The sequence below is a fragment of the Malaclemys terrapin genome, chromosome 4, assembly GCF_027887155.1.
Source record: "Malaclemys terrapin pileata isolate rMalTer1 chromosome 4, rMalTer1.hap1, whole genome shotgun sequence".
NCBI lineage: Eukaryota > Metazoa > Chordata > Testudines > Emydidae > Malaclemys > Malaclemys terrapin.
This window is the reverse complement of record NC_071508.1, coordinates 90,996,513-91,016,516: the sequence shown is the minus strand read 5'-3', so window position 1 is coordinate 91,016,516 and position 20,004 is coordinate 90,996,513. Positions and strand designations below refer to the sequence as shown.

General features: G+C 43.7%; 1 protein-coding gene across 1 annotated transcript in view; it reads right to left on the bottom strand.

Annotated features, from left to right (window-relative positions):
- The window catches only part of LOC128835398 (cytosolic phospholipase A2 epsilon-like), a 53,624-nt gene extending 38,216 nt beyond the window's left edge, over positions 1-15,408 (bottom strand). Inside the window, exons 1-3 of the mRNA XM_054024853.1 lie at positions 15,313-15,408; positions 14,482-14,568; positions 953-1,025 (exon numbers count right to left, since the gene is read on the bottom strand). Coding sequence (XP_053880828.1) covers positions 953-1,025; positions 14,482-14,568; positions 15,313-15,408 — 256 coding nt within the window. The remainder of the gene's footprint in view (positions 1-952; positions 1,026-14,481; positions 14,569-15,312) is intronic.
- Between the last annotated feature and the right edge of the window lie 4,596 nt (positions 15,409-20,004).

Below are 20,004 nucleotides of genomic sequence, written 5' to 3'. Positions count from 1 at the left end.
TATGGGGGGATAGTAGTAGCAAGTTATTGATCACGACCTTGAGGTGGTCAGCTGTAATAAACTGTTGCCAAAGCAAACTTTGAGCTTGATCCAATGCCCAAATGGAGTGAATGGAAAGGCCCCCGTTGATTTTAATAGACATTGGACTAGGCCCTTTATGTTTTATATGGCTGTCTTATTTTGACCTAAGAGTCGAATGCATTTTTTTAAAAAAAATGTCTATAATACAAGGAAATAGCTGTCTCATTAGATTTCAAAGTAAATAAGCCCCAAAGGAAATAAGCATCATAGCAAACTTTATGAAGTGCATCTAAACTCACAGGTCAAGATGATTCTCTTAAGTGTATTGGAGAAAAACAGGTTGCCAGGTGGGCATGAAAATACTGCTTTTTTAAAACTAAGCTTGTCCAAAATGCATGGACTACTATCTCAATGCACTCTAGAAACTGCCCTGTCAGTAGAAGACAGTACAGAAACATTTGTCTTTAAAACCAATCAGAGCAATCTTAACCCGGGTGTAGCTCCATTTATTTCAATGATATAATAACAAAGATGCATTTGGCCCATCATGTTTTATTTATATGAGATGCTGGATTATTTCAGAAACACATGGTTTATGATATTGATATATATGTAAAAGAAAAACTAGTACCTTTTCATTCCTGGTAAACAATACACCTTGTGACACTTCTTAATTTGTTTTGAAGAATATGTTGTCTTTCTTGCTACAAATGGAAGGTCATTTGACTAGTTATACTTGCACAATAACATAAATACTAGTTCTCAGGTCATGTTCTGATAATCAACTATACTGTGATACTGTAGCTGTTCATGTATACCCTAGTAATATCAATTACTTCCTTTTTTTGACTTATGGTGTTTGCAGTGTTCAGTTGTGCACTGATTACTTTCAGAAGTAGGAACAATTTCTAGGAAGAGTAGAGACACTCACGTGTATCTGCCCGACGGAGATTTCTCATTCGTATTATTCTTACAGCGAGCAAGTAACAAGGAGATAATTCCATCTGTAGAAGAATGATATATGAAAGAAAGGTTAAATTTAAAAGCACGATACCTAACAAATGAAGAACCTCATCAAGTATTGTATGACAATTAACATATTTTTGCTGAACATTTTATCAATCATTTTCTAGACTGATATGTAGAGATTCACAAAATCAGGGATCATCATCACAAATCATGAATTTATTCCTTCATGTATTTATTGTTAACGAAATGCAACTGTCTTTTTCTGAAAAATTCAGGGCATACTTGTGAGTTTAGGTTTTTTCACTGAGTTTTTAGGGGAAAGAAGGAAAAATTGCAGTTTTTTTTTTTTTTTTTTAAACAAATAGCACAATTTTAATTCTATGGAGCCCGCTGCTAACAGTTGCAGTACACAGATTCATAGATTCATAGATTATAGGACTGGAAGGGACCTCGAGAGGTCATCGAGTCCAGTCCCCTGCCCGCATGGCAGGACCAAATACTGTCTAGACCATCCCTGATAGACATTTATCTAACCTACTCTTAAATATCTCCAGAGACGGAGATTCCACAACCTCCCTAGGCAATTTGTTCCAGTGTTTAACCACCCTGACAGTTAGGAACTTTTTCCTAATGTCCAACCTAGACCTCCCTTGCTGCAGTTTAAACCCATTGTTTCTGGTTCTATCCTTAGAGGCTAAGGTGAACAAGTTCTCTCCCTCCTCCTTATGACACCCTTTTAGATACCTGAAAACTGCTATCATGTCCCCTCTCAGTCTTCTCTTTTCCAAACTAAACAAACCCAGTTCTTTCAGCCTTCCTTCATAGGTCATGTTCTCAAGACCTTTAATCATTCTTGTTGCTCTTCTTTGGACCCTTTCCAATTTCTCCACATCTTTTTTAAAATGCGGTGCCCAGAACTGGACACAATACTCCAGCTGAGGCCTAACCAGAGCAGAGTAGAGTGGAAGAATGACTTCTCGTGTCTTGCTCACAACACACCTGTTAATGCATCCCAGAATCATGTTTGCTTTTTTTGCAACAGCATCACACTGTTGACTCATATTTAGCTTGTGGTCCACTATAACCCCTAGATCCCTTTCTGCCGTACTCCTTCCCAGACAGTCTTTTCCCATTCTGTATGTGTGAAATTGATTTTTCCTTCCTAAGTGGAGCACTTTGCATTTGTCTTTGTTAAACTTCATCCTGTTTACCTCAGCCCATTTCTCCAATTTGTCCAGATCATTTTGAATTATGACCCTGTCCTCCAAAGTAGTTGCAATCCCTCCCAGTTTGGTATCATCCGCAAACTTAATAAGCGTACTTTCTATGCCAATATCTAAGTCGTTGATGAAGATATTGAACAGAGCCGGTCCCAAAACAGACCCCTGCGGAACCCCACTCGTTACGCCTTTCCAGCAGGATTGGGAACCATTAATAACAACTCTCTGAGTACGGTTATCCAGCCAGTTATGCACCCACCTTATAGTAGCCCAATCTAATTTGTATTTGCCTAGTTTATCGATAAGAATATCATGCGAGACCGTATCAAATGCCTTACTAAAGTCTAGGTATACCACATCCACCGCTTCACCCTTATCCACAAGGCTCGTTATCCTATCAAAGAAAGCTATCAGATTGGTTTGACATGATTTGTTCTTCACAAATCCATGCTGGCTGTTCCCTATCACCTTACCACCTTCCAAGTGTTTGCAGATGATTTCCTTAATTACTTGCTCCATTATCTTCCCTGGCACAGAAGTTAAACTAACTGGTCTGTAGTTACCTGGGTTGTTTTTATTTCCCTTTTTATAGATGGGCACTATATTTGCCCTTTTCCAGTCTTCTGGAATCTCTCCCGTCTCCCATGACTTTCCAAAGATAATAGCTAGAGGCTCAGATACCTCCTCTATTAGCTCCTTGAGTATTCTAGGATGCATTTCATCAGGCCCAGGTGACTTGCAGGCATCTAACTTTTCTAAGTGATTTTTAACTTGTTCTTTTTTTATTTTATCCGCTAAACCTACCTCCTTCCCATTAGCATTCACTATGTTAGTCATTCCTTCAGACTTCTCGGTGAAGACCGAAACAAAGAAGTCATTAAGCATCTCCGCCATTTCCAAGTTTCCTGTTACTGTTTCTCCCTCTTCACTAAGCAGTGGGCCTACCCTGTCTTTGGTCTTCCTCTTGCTTCTAATGTATTGATAAAAAGTCTTCTTGTTTCCTTTTATTCCCGTAGCTAGTTTGAGCTCATTTTGTGCCTTTGCCTTTCTAATCTTGCCCCTGCATTCCTGTGTTGTTTGCCTATATTCATCCTTTGTAATCTGTCCTAGTTTCCATTTTTTATATGACTCCTTTTTATTTTTTAGATCGTGCAAGATCTCGTGGTTAAGCCAAGGTGGTCTTTTGCCACATTTTCTATCTTTCCTAACCAGCGGAATAGCTTGCTTTTGGGCCCTTAATAGTGTCCCTTTGAAAAACTGCCAACTCTCCTCAGTTGTTTTTCCCCTCAGTCTTGATTCCCATGGGACCTTACCTATCAGCTCTCTGAGCTTCCCAAAATCTGCCTTCCTGAAATCCATTGTCTCTATTTTGCTGTTCTCCCTTCTACCCTTCCTTAGAATTGCAAACTCTATGATTTCATGATCACTTTCACCCAGGCTGCCTTCTACTTTCACATTCTCAACGAGTTCCTCCCTATTTGTTAAAATCAAGTCTAGAACAGCTTCCCCCCTAGTAGCTTTTTCAACCTTCTGAAATAAAAAGTTGTCTCCAATGCAGTCCAAGAATTTGTTGGATAGTCTGTGCCCCGCTGTGTTATTTTCCCAACATATATCCGGATAGTTGAAGTCCCCCATCACCACCAAATCTTGGGCTTTGGATGATTTTGTTAGTTGCTTGAAAAAAGCCTCATCCACCTCTTCCACCTGGTTAGGTGGCCTGTAGTAGACTCCTAGCATGACATCTCCCTTGTTTTTTGCCCCTTTAAGCCTAACCCAGAGACTCTCAACACTTCCGTCTCCTATGTCCATCTCTACCTCAGTCCAAGTGTGTACATTTTTAATATATAAGGCAACACCTCCTCCCTTTTTCCCCTGTCTATCCTTCCTGAGCAAGCTGTACCCATCCACACCAACATTCCAATCATGTGTATTATCCCACCAAGTTTCAGTGATGCCAACAATGTCATAGCTGTATTTATTTATTAGCACTTCCAGTTCTTCCTGCTTATTCCCCATACTTCTCGCATTTGTATATAGGCATCTAAGATACTGGTTTGATCTTTCCTCCCAGTTTTGTCCTGACTCTCCTTTCTCTCTGCCAATATAGCCCACACTCCCTCTCGTTTCCGACCCATCTCCCCGGTCTCCATGTTCCCCACTTACCTGTGGGCTTTGCTCACCTGTCCCCGTCGGTGACAGGGTTTGGTCTTCTTAGATACAGGAGTCAGGAAAGTGGCAGGTATTCTCAGCAAAGCTCTTTTTAGTGTGTTGGAGCCTTCTAGGGGGCAAAACTTACTCCATGGTCCCCAGGTTGCTTCTAACCTCAAATTAGGTACTTTGATACCTCCCTTGTGCTACCCACCACGGTGCATTTATTGCTTTGAAGTAATTTGTTGTAAGTGCATTGTAGACTTGAGCTAAACTCACCGGTGAGTGTACAGAAGTTTGTGAGAATCTTTCCTTCAGTTCTGAGTCATATGGGTTTGTGCTGCTTGAGATTCTGTGTGAATTTTACGTTCAAACAAAACCAGAATATCAAAATGAAACTCAAATAAAACCAGCAAGTTTAACCCTGTTTAACATAACAATTATGCCAACACAGAGATGTAAGTTCTAGCTCAAGCAGAACTAGTTTTCATCAAGCTACCACACTAAAAATAGAAGTGTTAACCGCAAGGGCACAAGCTGAGGAATGGGGTAGCTGCCCCAGTACAATCCCTCTGAAATCCTAGGTATGTACTTGGAATGGCTAGCCCATCCCACTGCTTGCGCTGCCATAAGAATGGCCCTACTGGGTCAGACCAAGGATCCATCTAGGCCAGTATCCTGTTGTCCGACAGTGGCCAATGTCAGGTGCCCCAGAAGGAATGAACAGAACAGGTAATCATCAAGTGATCCATACGCTGTCGCTCATTCCCAGCTTCTGGCAAACAGAGGCTAGGGACATCCTTTCTGCCCATCCTGACTAATAGCCATTGAGGGATCTATCCTCCATGAACTTATCTAGTTCTTTTTTGAACCCTGTTATGTTCTTGGCCTTCGCAACATCCTCTGGCAAAGAGTTCCACAGGTTGACTGTGCATTGTGTGAAGAAATACTTCCTTTTATTTGTTTTAAACCTGCTGCCCATTAATTTCATTTGGAGTCCCCTAGTTCTTGTGTTATGAGAAGTAGTAAACCACACTTCCTTATCTACTTTCTCTATACCAATCATGATTTTATAGACCTCAATCATATCTCCCCTTAGCCGTCTCTTTTCCAAGATGAAAAGTCCCAGTCTTATAAGTCTCTCCTCATACGGAAGCCGTTCCATACCCCTAATAATTTTTGTTACCCTTTTCTGAACCTTTTCCAATTCCAATATATATATTTTTGAGATACATCTGCACACAGTATTCAAGATGTGGGCATACCATGGATTTATACAGAGGCAATATCACATTTTCTGTTCTATTATCTATCCCTTTCTTGGTTACACTTCTATTTTTAGCATGCTATCTCTATCAGAGCTAACATGGGTAAGTCTACACAAGCTGGAAATTACATCTCCGACTCCAGTGCAGAAATACCCTGAGAATCTGGGCCGTAGGCTCCACCAGTTGCACTACAGCAGGAAACCCAGTAGTCCATGCACTCCGTTTTCAGTCTTTAGTAATTAAAAGGACAAGAAACAATAAGAAAATAAGAAGGAAGGTAACACTGTTGCTCATAATATGGCCTTCGGTGCTCTGAAACCCTCACCATAAAAAACTTTTCTAGCTTAATAGGGTGTTTGCAGCATCCCTATGTGATTTGAAGTCTCCTCCCAACGCACTACCACTAACAAGTAAATCCCAAACTCCTAAAAAGCTAATTGAGAGTTTTCTTTTGTTGAGAACTATTCCTGGTCTTCAAAACCTCAAAGTTTCCCTTTGTCTCCTATCCTTCTTTCTATGAGGAGACAGCAATTTGTAGTCACCATATACCTCAAATGCCTAATTCCATCAAAGACAAAGACCCAGAAATCCATTTGAGTATCTTCAGGAGACTTTATGGCTAGAGGAGTTAGGTGCATCAATCCTATTGAAATCAGTGGGGTTATGGTGCCCAGCTCCCTTAAGCTCCTTTGAAAATCCCAGCCATAGTCTTTTTTCTAAAATAAGATGTTTCCTGATGGTGTATTTGCATATGCTGCATATAGTCAAGTCATCCTGGCAAAATGCTACTCTGACAGAGCCCGTAAACAATTCAGTATTTCCTATGACCAAGAAACTTGGTGATAAGGCCCACACACAGATGCTGCAGTTTCCTCATACTCCTAGGAACCTTTCCTCCAACAGTGAGCATATACATCCAAATCCTAGACCAGCATTTCTCAAACTGGGGTCCACGGATCCCTGGGGGTCTGGGAGGGTACTCCAGGGGGTCCACGGACCCCACTGATCAATTCCTCCACCTCCCTCCCACTGCCTCCTGCACGCTGGGGAACAGCTGTTCAGCAGCGTGCAGGAGGCGTTGGGAGGGAGGGGGAGGAGCAGGGATGGAGCACACCTGGGGAGGGGGCAGAAAGAGACATGGAAGAGGAGGGATATGGGTGGAGAGGGGGCGGGAAGAGGTGGGGAAGGGGTGGGGACTTGGGGGAGGAGTAGAGTGAGGAAAGGGCTTGGGGCTGAACGGGAGGGTTTGGGGGTCTGCAAAAAATTTTAAATCAAAATGGGGGTCCTCGGGTTGCTGAAGTTTGAGATCCTCTGTCCCAGACCATAATTATTTTTATGAGCTGATTTCAGCTCAGACAGAAGCAGCCATCTTTGTCTCCTACAATACTTCACATACTACCTAGAATGTTGGCAAATATACAGGCAGAGTAGATGTCGAGAGAGTTTCAGATGAAGAAAGGCTAGAAGAACTTCACCCAATGTGTCCATTAATTGAAAGAGCCTAGTCAAATTTCCAAATTTCTCAAAACAGTCTTCTAATGCATCAAACTGATACTCTGGCTAACCCCACAAATGTGATATTTTTATTTCAAATTGACACTAATGACTAGGCCATTTAAGGCCTTTACATTTTATTTATGGAGAAATTTATTAGGTTCACAATGCAACAGCCTCTGGGCTCCTTAATGTAAATAAAAATACTACAATGATTATGACTAGCAACAATAATAGGCAGTCATCCTCTTGTGCATCCATACCCCATCATTTGCAGACCTCCCAACTTAAGTCCACACCAAACGCATACTTGAGCAAATAAATAGATGAACCTTGCAGTGTACTTGGAAGGACAACTGTCTAACTGCGTCGCATGAGCTCAGGAACTCCACAGATTAAAAAATAATAGTTACGTATGGGGTTTCAATATACCAGTTTATAAACCTCGATTTGGTTTGTTTTTCAAAATATATGAATACTCTTCAATACATTTTAAATGCTGTAAAGAATGTCATGAATCCACATGGTTGCCAAATTTTGTTTAAAAAAAATTATCCCACTATGAGTTAAGACGACAAATAGACTTTGTTACATCAAATCTGTTCTTCTTACATGCGTGTTCCAAATCTTCCCACTCCTCCTTGCATACAGATGTCCTACTACATACTAAAATATGTGTCCTATGCTGAGGCTTTGCACATTGTCCCCACAGGGAGTTCCGATTATCCCCCTGATGATCCTTACAGATTCCACCATTTTCTTCCTTTTTAATTTTTTTAAATTTAAGTCCACTCTACATGTCACTTCCCTCTATTTCAAGTAAGGCTGCCAAAATAATTATAAACAAATAGAAGGCAGTAACAAATTACTCAATAAGCTGTAAATAAGCATACTGTAATTAATACAGGTTTACAACGATTAATCTCAAAAGAACTCAGAGTTTGTGCAAGGATTAGCTAGTTAATGGAGCAAATTCAGTCATACTTACTCAAGCAAATGGAAGTTTTGCTTGAGTAAGGACTGACTGGCCCAATGTTTATAAAGTATTTTAAGATCCTTGGATGAAAAGCAATATAGAAGTGTAAAATGTTATTTTTATATTAACTTATTACCTTAAAAAGAACAGGAGTACTTGTGGCACCTTAGAGACTAACAAATTCATTAGAGCATAAGCTTTTGTGGACTACAGCCCACTTCTTCAGATGCAAGTACTCCTGTTCTTTTTGCGGATACAGACTAACACGGCTGCTACTCTGAAACCTGTCATTACCTTAAGTTAGTCAACAGAAGGGGAAAATTGCTTAAACAATAAGTATGACACTTAAAATGCAATATCTTTGATCTAGTTTCATAAAAATATAAGATGGTTCATACATATTATATTTTATTAATACCAATTATATATTATACATATGATAAAATATTTGAATTCTGCTACTTTGCCTATGTAAACTCAAAGAAAAGCAATTTCAGGTCCATTCTAATCTGCATAACACATCATTAACACTACAATTATATCATGCTTCACTTATTGGTAACAAATAGAAGAACTTTTTTTATATATATAGGCTTTAATGATGCAGTCAAAATGTGGAGGGTCCCAAACATAATTCTAAATTGAAATGAACAAGGGAGTGACGTACAATACTTTAATTACCTTGCCATCAAACTTAAATTTCACTTGAGATAAAACAGAAACATTTATTCTTTGAGCAATTTACTACTAATTGTCAAGCCATCTTCATTTGAATGCCTGCAAAATAGCATGCACAAGCACATAACCCTGCATAATGTAGATGCAAGAAACATTGTATGTACTAAAGCCAATCTGACAGCTAAGTACATATATTCACATATTAGAATTTGCATGCAAACATTATGCAATCTAACTGGGTACAAGTCCATTTGAAATGTAGGCCAATCTGACAGCTAAGTACATATATTCACATATTAGAATTTGCATGCAAACATTATGCAATCTAACTGGGTACAAGTCCATTTGAAATGTAGGCTATTAAATGCACTATGCACAAAATCTAATGAAAACTATTTTAAATCTATTATTTTTAGCAAAAAGAATAGGACAGTCCCCCAAATGAAAACCAAAACCCTCTTCCCTGTGCAAAATAACTGAGCGAAAAGAAGGGCTTTGCACAATGTGCTAAATGTCAACAGACTAGAGTGGGGTAGGCAACCTATGGCACGGGTGCCGAAGGCGGCACGCGAGCTGATTTTCAGTGGCACTCACACTGCCTGGGTCCTGGCCACCGGTCCGGTGGGCTCTGCATTTTAATTTAATTTTAAATGAAGCTTCTTAAACATTTTAAAAACCTTATTTACTTTACATACAACAATAATTTAGTTATATATTATAGACTTATAGAAAGAGATCTTCTAAAAACATTAAAATATATTACTGGCACGCGAAACCTTAAATTAGAGTGAATAAATGAAGACTCGGCACACCACTTCTGAAAGGTTGCTGACCCCTGGACTAGAGTTTTATTGTACAAATGGGGAAGGAAACTCCTTAGTAAAGGACCCTCCATTATGAAAGTCCTGCCACAAGTCTTCAACTGTTTAAATCTAGGGACTGTTAGCCTGAATGCCACTGCTGACCTTAATTGTTATTGTAGCATATGGGGAAAGGAATGGTCAGGACCCAAATAATATACTTCTTCATTAAAGATCAAAATCAGCACCTTGAATTGTGCCCAGAAGCAAATAGGAAACCTGTGCTGGTCCTGGAATATGATCTAATATGCTTCCATACAACTGATTCTGTGTAACAGGCAAGCAGCTGCATTCGGTTGTAAGTCCTCATATACTTCAGTGATGAGCACCAGATAAAAGCTTATAGTTGAGAGAAAAGAAAAGAGAAGACAGAAGATTAAACAGGCAAAGAATATAGGTGTTCTTCAAGTGTAGCACCACATACAATACACTGCACTGTCCCAGTCTAGAAGTCACAAAGACCGATTACTGTGACAAGGTCTGGCTCTGCAAGAAGAAACTCCAAACATGTCATCAGAGAACAGATGATTATTTCTACCAAATTGGATGCAAACTAGACAAGTGTCTTCTAAAAACAGAGGGTTCACTGGATTTTTTAAAAAAACTTTACAAATTCCTCGTCGGGCGAAGAAGTATATTGAATGCAATACTTCCCCACCCTTCATTAGTGCCTGATCATGTAAGGATCTAAGGGCACTCTATGCCTTGGCATCATGATATTCCCTTTGCCAGTCAATTATCCAAGTGACATGATACACAGAGCTAACATATACAAACCATCTAAATTCAGATTATGAGATTACAGCATTTACACAAAAAGCTTAGTACGGTGACAAAGCATCATGTTTAAAGCTTGTCTACATAAGAAAGTGGCATCAGTTTAAGTTAAGGCTTAATTTAAACAAAAGGCTATGTGAATGTTGTTATATCTGCTTAGGTAGAACCAATGCACCCTTCTCATGTAGGCATGGCCTGTGTATAAGAGGCTATGTCTGCACTATGATTTAGGTGTGAGATTCCCAGCTCACCTACATATACTCGAGCAAGCACTCATCTCAACTACAGCACTAAAAATATTAGTTTGGCCGCAGTAGCATAGGCACCGGCATCAGTGGCACAAGCTAGCTGCCCCAAGTACAAACCCACCTAAACTCTGTGGTACATATTCAGAGCAATTAGCCCATGCCACTGCCTGTGCTATGTAGCTATGCTACTACTTTTAGCACAACAGCTTAGATGAGAGCTAGCACAAATATGTCTACATGAGCTGGGAATCACATCCCTAGTTCATAGTGTAGACATACCCAGAGAAACTAATTCACAAAACTAATCATAAAACTATGTTTTGTAGTGCACATTTATAATACTCCAGATGCAAAGAAGGAAAGATAGTAGAAGGGATCTCTAGAAGGACAGAGTTAGGATATTTTGGATACCTTAACTGCAAATGTCCATGTGACCCAGCAATCTCTTGGTGCCAACTGGCAGAGGACCTGGGGTGCATAAGTGTTACAAGGAGCCCCTGGTTCTGGTATGTGTGTATGGATAATATGTAATGAGTTACTTATATGTACTGAAAATTATGTTCTTAAGGTCTGTGGCTTGGGGCTGGCCACCAAACAGTGAGAACAGGTTTATTTCAGACAGAAGATGTTTATCTATCAATCTGCCTACATGTGAATTGAGGATTGTTTACTCACAATGAGTGTCTAAGTACAGACTGAGCCAAATGCTAATCAAGTGATTGCAAAGTCCTCAGCAGAGCTCCTAGACAGGAAAACACAAGCAGTGGGTGGTTATCCTGTTTGCAAGCAAGACAATGGCTTTTTGGACTATCGCTGTAGAGACAGAGAGATAAACTCTGTATCTTTCCACTGAGGAGTCAAGAAGACAGCATGGAGTCTCATGAACGAAGGTCACAGCCTGACTGTAATACACTGGATGGATTTTGGGTGAGCTTTGGCTCTATATGACATGACAATGTCTTGTTAGTTAAGTTCAGGTTCGGATATGCATCTCATGATTTTATTTTATATGTAACCCTTTGTTTCTAACATTTTATTTGCTATTATTTGACTGTCTTTGTTAAATAAACTTATATTTGCTTTCTTTATGAACAAATCTAGGTGTCGTGTTATGCAGAGCTGTGTTCTTCAGCGTACTGGTAAGCTGCAGCGTACTGGTAAGCTGCAGTGGGAACAGAGGATCTGGGAATTCGGTGACTGTCCAATGGATCTGGGGCTGGGCACTCCAGGGAGACACTCTGAGCACCGGAGTATGCCTATTGTTAACCTGTTAAGAGCAAGCAGGGCCTGCGGAGGCTTGGAAGGCCGTGCTTGTGTTGCCAGAGGCTCTGGGTAACCATCACAGTCCATGCTTTCAAATTTTGGGGTATCATCAATTTAATGCTAAATTATTTTAATCTAATTTAGATCTGCTCTATGGAGAAGGTTTAGTTTGACCTTCTCCATTGCATTCTATAGAATTTCACTTTGGGGTTCCCAATCATGCCCAATAACATGATGCTGAACTATAGCATATGTTTTAGAAAGACATTCCATCTTGATTTAAAGATATCATGTGATGGCAGATCCACCACATCCTTTGGTAATTTGTTCCAGTGGTTAATTACCCTTATATTTATCCTTTGCATTACACTTGCAAATACCCTGGTAAAAATTTGTGCCTTAAGCATACTTTCATTGTTGTAATTGATTGATGTCATTTTGAACAAACCATATGGTTATTACAGCTGGTCAAACTATTTGTGATGAATTCAGTACCCTTTTTTGATTCAGGAGTTATATGCAAACAAATCCAGACGTGTGTGCGTGTTCATTGTTTATAAGCATACATATAGGCTAAAATTGTTCAGTGAAATTATCAATTTGCTCTGAGTATTCATTAGTTGTGTTGCATGATTGGTTATCAAAGTCAAATGGCATTATTTCTGCTCCACAATTGGATGTCTCCAACTTTTTAAACAGTAGAATAACGAAATTCCAGCGTAATTTTTCAGATAATCATTTGTGAAACTTCCAGAATTCATAAATATTTTCATTAATATCAGCTGACCATCCACAAAATGAATAACGTGATTCACAAGAAACCAAACTGATATTTCCAGTCACAAATCAGGGTTTTGTTATTATTCAAATAGCTCTCTAGTACAACAGCTGTATTGCAATATTTAACAGCACAGATTTTCTCAGACTTTTTAACTGCATAGAATGTGGAAACAAATGTCTCTAGATTTCTAGGGTCCTCAGTTGTGTTCTATTTTGGATACCATTGCTGAACCTAAATTAGATCTTCATTTAAATCCCCCCTTATTCAGTTTTGAACTGACTACAGCTGATTACTGCACAGACAGAGAGCAAACAGTCTAATAGAGGGTATGTCTACACTTTCAGCTGGGGGTGTGATTCCCTGCTTGAGGAAACATACCGGAGCTAGCTCTGACGAAGCTCACGTGCTGAAAACAGAGTGTAGCTGCAGCGGAACAGGCTAGCTGCCCCAAGTACATATATGTCCAAGATGCTAGACATGTACTCGGGCCAGCTAGTCCTGCCTGCCACTTGTGCTGCAACAACTACACTCTATTTTTAGTGCACTAGCTCAATCAGAGATAGTGTGGGTATGTCTCCTCACCTTGGGAATCGGACCCCAGCAGAACTCTCACCAATGCCACTGACATCTAATAAGTACAAAAATGGATCCATCACTGACTTCCTAGGAATCCCAGAAGCAATCAGGGCTGGCTCCAGGCACCAGCCGACCAAGCATGTGCTTGGGGCGGCACCTTGGGGCAGGGCGGCGCTTGATTTTTTATTTATTATTATTTTTTTTTTGATTCAGCGGCGAGGCGCTCGGAGGCGGGGCGGGGCTTCGGGCGGCGCAGTGCTCGGAGGGGGGCGGGGGCTTCGGGCGGCGTGGTGCTCGGGGGGGTGTGGCTTCGGGCGGCGTGGTGCTCGGGCAGCAGGGTCTTGGGAGGGAGGGGGCTGGTGCAGTGCGGCACTCGGAGGGAGGGCGGGGACTTCGGGCAGCGCGGCGCTTGGAGGGTGGTGGGGCTTCGGGTGGCACGGTGCTGGGGGGGCGGGAATTTCGGCAGCGCTCACAGGGGGGCGGTACGGCAGGGCGGCGCTCTTCTTTTTTGCCTGGGGCGGCAAAAAAGTTAGAGCTGGCCCTGGAAGCAATACTGATGTATCCAAAATTCCTTCCTCCCTCTGAAGCCCTTTGTTATGCTGGTTTTCCTTCCAGAAGAGCTGAGGGTGAGCAAATATCCTGGAAATCAGGGTTTAAGCACCCAAAAGACCTTTAACCACCATGTCATGAAAGTAATACACATGGTCAGAGGCGACTCTATTGAAGCTGATGGGGTGGCGTCTACTTACACCACTGTTTAATGTGACTCAGAGTCAGTAACAAGAAATATTTTAGAGACGAAATTCCATCTTTTATAAGTAATGAAGGTAACAAGAGAAGGGACATTTTCCATGCATGAAATCTAGGGTGACCAGATGTCCCGATTTTATACAGACAGTCCCGATTTTTGGGTCTTTTTCTTATATAGACTCCTATTACCCCCCACCCATTGTCCCCATTTTTCACATTTGCTATCTGGTCACCCTAATCAAATCAAATGCAAAGAGAAATACAGAGAGCAATTTTGAAATTCCCAAAATTAAATAAGATGGTTCAAATGCTAAACCCAAGGGAGTTTCACTCACAAAACTTGAACTGCTGCTATCACTAGTTGTCACTTTAAATTGATATGCCATTAGGTCCCAACCTTTCCTCCCTCCAGCTATACGAGCTTGGTTTTGAAATCCTCTAATTGACAGTACCTTAAATTCAGTATTCCCCTGCGCTGCACAGTGACTCCCATGCTCAGTTTTGACATTTCCCAAAGGATTTGTTTTAATGTTTAGATCCTGAAAAGAGAAGGGGGAAAAATAAAAACATTGTCAAGCTTTATCATGAGTTCATCATTGCAGTAACCCATGCTGAACCCTCAAATTAGAATGGCTGTTCATTATGACCTACTATGTTTCAATACTCACACTGGTGTCCCTACTACCAGGTCATTTTGCACACACATGCTTTAATTGGCAGAACTGGGGTGCAAGATGGGTACGAAACCCCATGTAAGTGCCACCCTTTTCTATGAAACAATGGAGGAAGACTCCTCTCAGCTGTGGGACATCAAAGCAGCAGCAAACCTGCTTCCTATAGACTAACCCTGTAAAAAAGTTTTGCTTTTCTATCTCAAATCTCAGTTCTGTGCTTCCTACTTCCTCTACTTATATTTAAAATAAAAATAAAAACTATGAAAAATGCAAAACAAGACAACACAGATGATCCGAATTCCTAATCTCTCTCTCTTCTTTTGTTTCCCTTCCTTTTCTTTCCTTATCGCCTGCTACTATGTCTCATTTAGACATCAAGGATGAAATCTTAGCTGCATTGAAGTCAATGTAAATGTTGCCATTGATTTCAGTGAAGCCAGGATTTCACTCTTCTGGCTGGGACATACTGTCGTGCTTCCCGTCGGGAAAGAATCATGCACAGCAGCTGGTACATAAATACTATAATAAAGCAGGACTCGTATTACCTGCTTTGTGCTGTACACATCTGAATTGAAACCTTAAACAAATTTGGTGTTAGGGCTTTCTTACCTGAGGTGAACTGGCACATGATGCCATTTTGGTCTCTGTTGCAAGCAAGTCATGTGGTACTACTGGCACATGAGCTGGCAGTGGCTCCTGAAACATGTTTGCAGTCTCACTGGCAGGCGTCAGTGAGAAGTTGTTTTATACATGGACTTAGAGCTCCACCCATCTCATTTCTGCAAGGAAAGATGGCTCCTCCCAGCCTCCTCCCACTACTATAGAGTGTGATTGAATGCACTGGATGACTGTAAACTGGGGAGATTTATTTTGCAGCTGTATTGGGCAGTAGAGCCGGTAGGAAATTTTCCAATGGCATTTTTTAAATTGTAAAATGCTGATTTTTCAAAATTGAAATGTTCTGCAGAAACATTTCGTTTTCAGTAAAATTTGGACAGAAATCATGCAGGTTTTGGAGGGAAATCTACCTGGTTTCCTGCAATCTGAGCTGTCTTCTCTGCAGCCCACTTGGTGGGCTGCCAATGGAACTGGGACCTTGGGGGGATACATCTCCTGCAGCAAGTGGCAGCCTGCAGCAGCAAATCCCAGAGTCTGGGTTGAAAGATTCAGGCTCGGGCTTGGGCTCTTAAAAATAGAGATGCAAACGTAGCAGCTCGGGCTGGAGCTCAGGTTCGGAAGCCTAAGGAGGGGCTGGACTTCCGAGCCCCAGCTCCAGCCCAAGCCTGAGCCCAAGCATGAGTCTATGCAACTATTTTTACCATCATAGTGCAAGCCCTGCAAGCCCAAGTCTATGGACCAAGGCACTGAGACTCATTGCTGCAGGCTGCCACTTGCTGTGTAGACATATTCGTGAAGTCCCGTTCCTTGGACTTGCAGGCTCCTGGCTTCTCAGTATCCCACAAGATGGGCATCTGGAGTCCCTGGCAGGTTGGGAGCCTAGGAAACATTTCAGAAAGATCAATACAAAAGGGTTTTTTGCTTTTTTTCCAAACCCAATTTCAGTCCAGTAGAATGTCAGTGCATATAGCAACATAAACACTGAAACCCTGATGAGCTGGCTAGCCTGTCCACTGTGTTAAAATCACTGGGAGCTGGGTGTCTAAGAGCTTTTGAAAATCCCAGTAGGTGCCTATCTGCATCTTTAGGTGCCTAAATACCTTTAAAAACCTGGCCCTACATAAGTAAATGAAGCATACAGGTTGAGTGCCACATCCATCACAGCTAAGATCACACAAAAACCCTGGTTGCAGCCCTAGCACAGGGGCAATTAAATAGGCCAGACAAGGGTATGGCCATGTCCTTCATAGTTAGGACAGCACACTCACATATCACATATCGCAAGTACTGTGTGTAAATATGATGAGAGAAAAATTAATTTTAAATCTTCCCTGTAGTGAGGCGGTGTGGCGCCCCTCGGTCCCGGATAGGGCCAAACTTCCCCTAACCCCAACGTGGGCGGAGCCACCGGGTCCGGAGCCTGCCCCGACCCGGAAGCATAAAAGCCCGCCAGCAGAGCTCAGTGAAGCCCAGACCGCCAGAGAGAGCAGACGTCTCGGGCCGAGCTCCCGCTTGGGAGACAGCCGCAGGCCGCGAGCCGCCTGCTACCCCCTCCCCCCGCACCAGTCAAGCCTACCTCTTGCCAGGTACCCCGAGGAGGACTGGCCAAGCCTGCCCCAGGCCCGCTACCCCGAGAAGGACTGGCCAAGCCTGCCCCATGCCAGCTACCCCGAGGAGGACTGGCCAAGCCTGCCCCGTGCCAGCTACCCCGAGGAGGACTGGCCAAGCCTGCCCCATGCCAGCTACCCTGAGGAGGAGCCAAGCCTGCCCCGTGCCAGCTACCCTGGGAGAGAGCTGCCGGACCGGCCCCCAAGCCCCGCACCAGAGGAACCGATGCTGCTGGACTGGCCCGAACCCGGCATCTCCAACGAAGTAGGCCCCAAGGGGGAACATGGAAGTAGCCCGGGGGTAGCCGACCCCGGTCAGGCTGCAGAGGCCTGTGAGCCGATGTCAGTGTGTTTCGGTCAGGATACCCCACTGACCGGCAGCGGCAGTAACCGCTGCTAGGGCCCCGGGCTGGAACGCAGTGGAGTGGGTGGGCCTGCGTTCTCCCCTGCCACCCCACTCACGGGTGGCAGGCTTCCCTAGGGTTACCATACGTCCAGATTTTCCCGGACATGTCCGGCTTTTTGGGCTCCAAATCCCCGTCCGGGGAGAAATCCCAAAAAGCCGGACATGTCCGGGAAAATCGGGACATGCGGGGCCGGCAGTGCTGGGCCGGGGGCTGGCGGCTCCGGGGGCCGGCGGTGCCGAGCGCCAGGGGCCGGCGGCTCCGGGGGCCGAGCGCCGGCGGGGCCGAGCGCCGGGGGCCGGGGGTGCTTGGCCGGGGACCGGGGGGGTGCTGAGCGGGCCGGGGGTGCTCGGCTGGGAGGCCAGGGGCCGGGCCGGGGACCGGCAGTGCTGGGTGGGCCGGGGGTGCTCCCCCTGGGGTGCCGGGCCTGGGGCCGGCACCCCAGGGCCCGAGCCGACCCAGGCTGGAGACGCCGGGGGAGGCAGATTGGGCCACGCCCACTCCCCCCACACTTCCTTACCTGCTTCAGGCTTCCCGCGAATCAAATGTTCACGGGAAGCAGGGGAGGGGGCGGAGTTGGGGTGGGGACTTTGGGGAAGGGGCGTGGGCGGGGCCCCGTGGAGCGTCCTCCTTTTGGAGGCTCAAAATATGGTAACCCTAGGCTTCCCCCTCACCCAATGCTCAGGTGTAGGACCCTGGGCTTACCCCAACTGCTTGTTTGCTCAGTCCCTGCATCCAAGGGCCTGAGCTGTGACTGTTTGTGCCCCGCCCTGACCCAGGGCCTGGGCTCCTGAACTGCTCGTCTGTTCAGCCCCTGCACCGGAGGGCCTGAGCTGTGACTGTTTGTGCCCTGCCCTGACCCAGGGCCTGGGCCTGCTTAAACTGTGGACTATTGCTCAGCCCCTGCACCAAAGGGCCTGAGCTAGCTGAGTGTTTGCTAAGCCCTGCCTGAGGGCCTGAGCTCCCTGAACTGTGGGCCACTCAGCCCCTGCGTAAAGGGGCCTGAGCTTTGACAGTCTGTGCTACAGTGAGCCGGTGTGGCGCCCCTCCGTCCCAGAGGGTAGAGCCCCGGTGCGACCCTACTACATTCCCCCAGCTTTTAATATACAATTTCTAGCAGTTATGTCTGAGACAAAGCCTGACTAGAGGTTTGGTAAAGGCACGGGTTTTAAATGTCAAAAAAATTCCCAAATCCTAGTGATCCACTGGGTCCTAATAGCACAAGATGCTTCTACTCTCTCCCTGGGAGAATTAAAGATTCAGGTGTCATGCGCTATGCCTCTGAGGCTACGCCTACACTTGGAGATGGGAGTTCCCAGTTTGAGTAGACACCCTCATGCTAGTTTTCAAGCATGCTAAAAACAGAAGTGTACCCATGGGCTCACAGGCAAGGCAAGCGACAGCAAGGGCTACCCGCTCTGAGTACAGACCCAGTGGGTGCATACGCAGGGTGGCTAGTCCATACCACTGCCCGTGCCACCATACCTACCCTACTATAAGCTAGCGCTAGTATGTCTACTCGAGCTCGGAATCACACCCCTAACTCCAAGTGTAGATGTAGCCTAAGAGAGAGTGGGGGCTAGGGTGACTTTAAGCCAGCTTGGCACCTTCCTGATCCTGCACTGGGCTTGGCTGCAGCCTCTGGTGTAATTTAGATATCTCTGGAGGCCTGTCTAAGTTATGGCAGCCTGTCTGCAGCTGCCTAAAATACCGCCGCTGTGCCTGTGATATGCTCCTCCTGCACCCAGCCCCACACTCACTATGCTTCCAGTGACAGGATTTAGAAGCTGGCCCTCAAAAGGCAGCCTTGTGACAATGGTAGGAACAAAGAGCAAGTGCAGGCTATGAGTGAATTTTACAAGAAACAAATAGGCTGAAATACATTTGAATGAAACAGTCATTGAATACTCTTCAGTAACGAACACACTGGTAAAAATCCAAGTCTGTTCACAAACGCTGCCTGAAAAGAAAAAAGATGAAATTCTCTAAATATTAGTTTGCCACAAATAGTTCCCTTATCTCTAACATATTTCAGTTTTCTCCATGTTGTATGGTTGTATCACAACCATTTATTACTTTTAAGAACAATAGCAATTTGTTTTAAAAGATATATGGAAATATTTCTGTTTGCTCCCCAGAGTTGCTGAGCAACAGCAGCTCCTCTTGACTTTAACGAGTGTTGTGGAAACTCAACACCTTTGAAGATCAGGCCCTTAATGACTATCCCTCAGCATCCAACCAAAAGTGTAGGCCCAATCGAGCAAAGCACTTAAGTACATCTTAACTTTAAATTCAAGTGTAGTCCTGTTGCTTAAATGCTTTGCCAGATTGGGGTTTAATAGTCTTCTCAGTGCCTCCTCAAACACAAGAATATTGAATAATTATAAACAAAGAGGCAGAGGTTATCCACAGCACTGAGTTTATGCAATTTCCTTGGATTCTTGTCTATATCGTGTAAAACTGGCTTTTCTAGCCCTTCCAGGAAGCCTGAAAAAGACATTATAAACCAGCATCAGATCTTTACCTTGGAATCTGTTACTATCATTCATGTCAACGTATAAAATGCTGCAGAAGTATTTTTGACACTTCTAGAATGACCTCTCTCATTATTTCTAATGCAGACAGAATCTCATGGAACAAACCTCAATGCCAACTCTGCCCACATATCTACA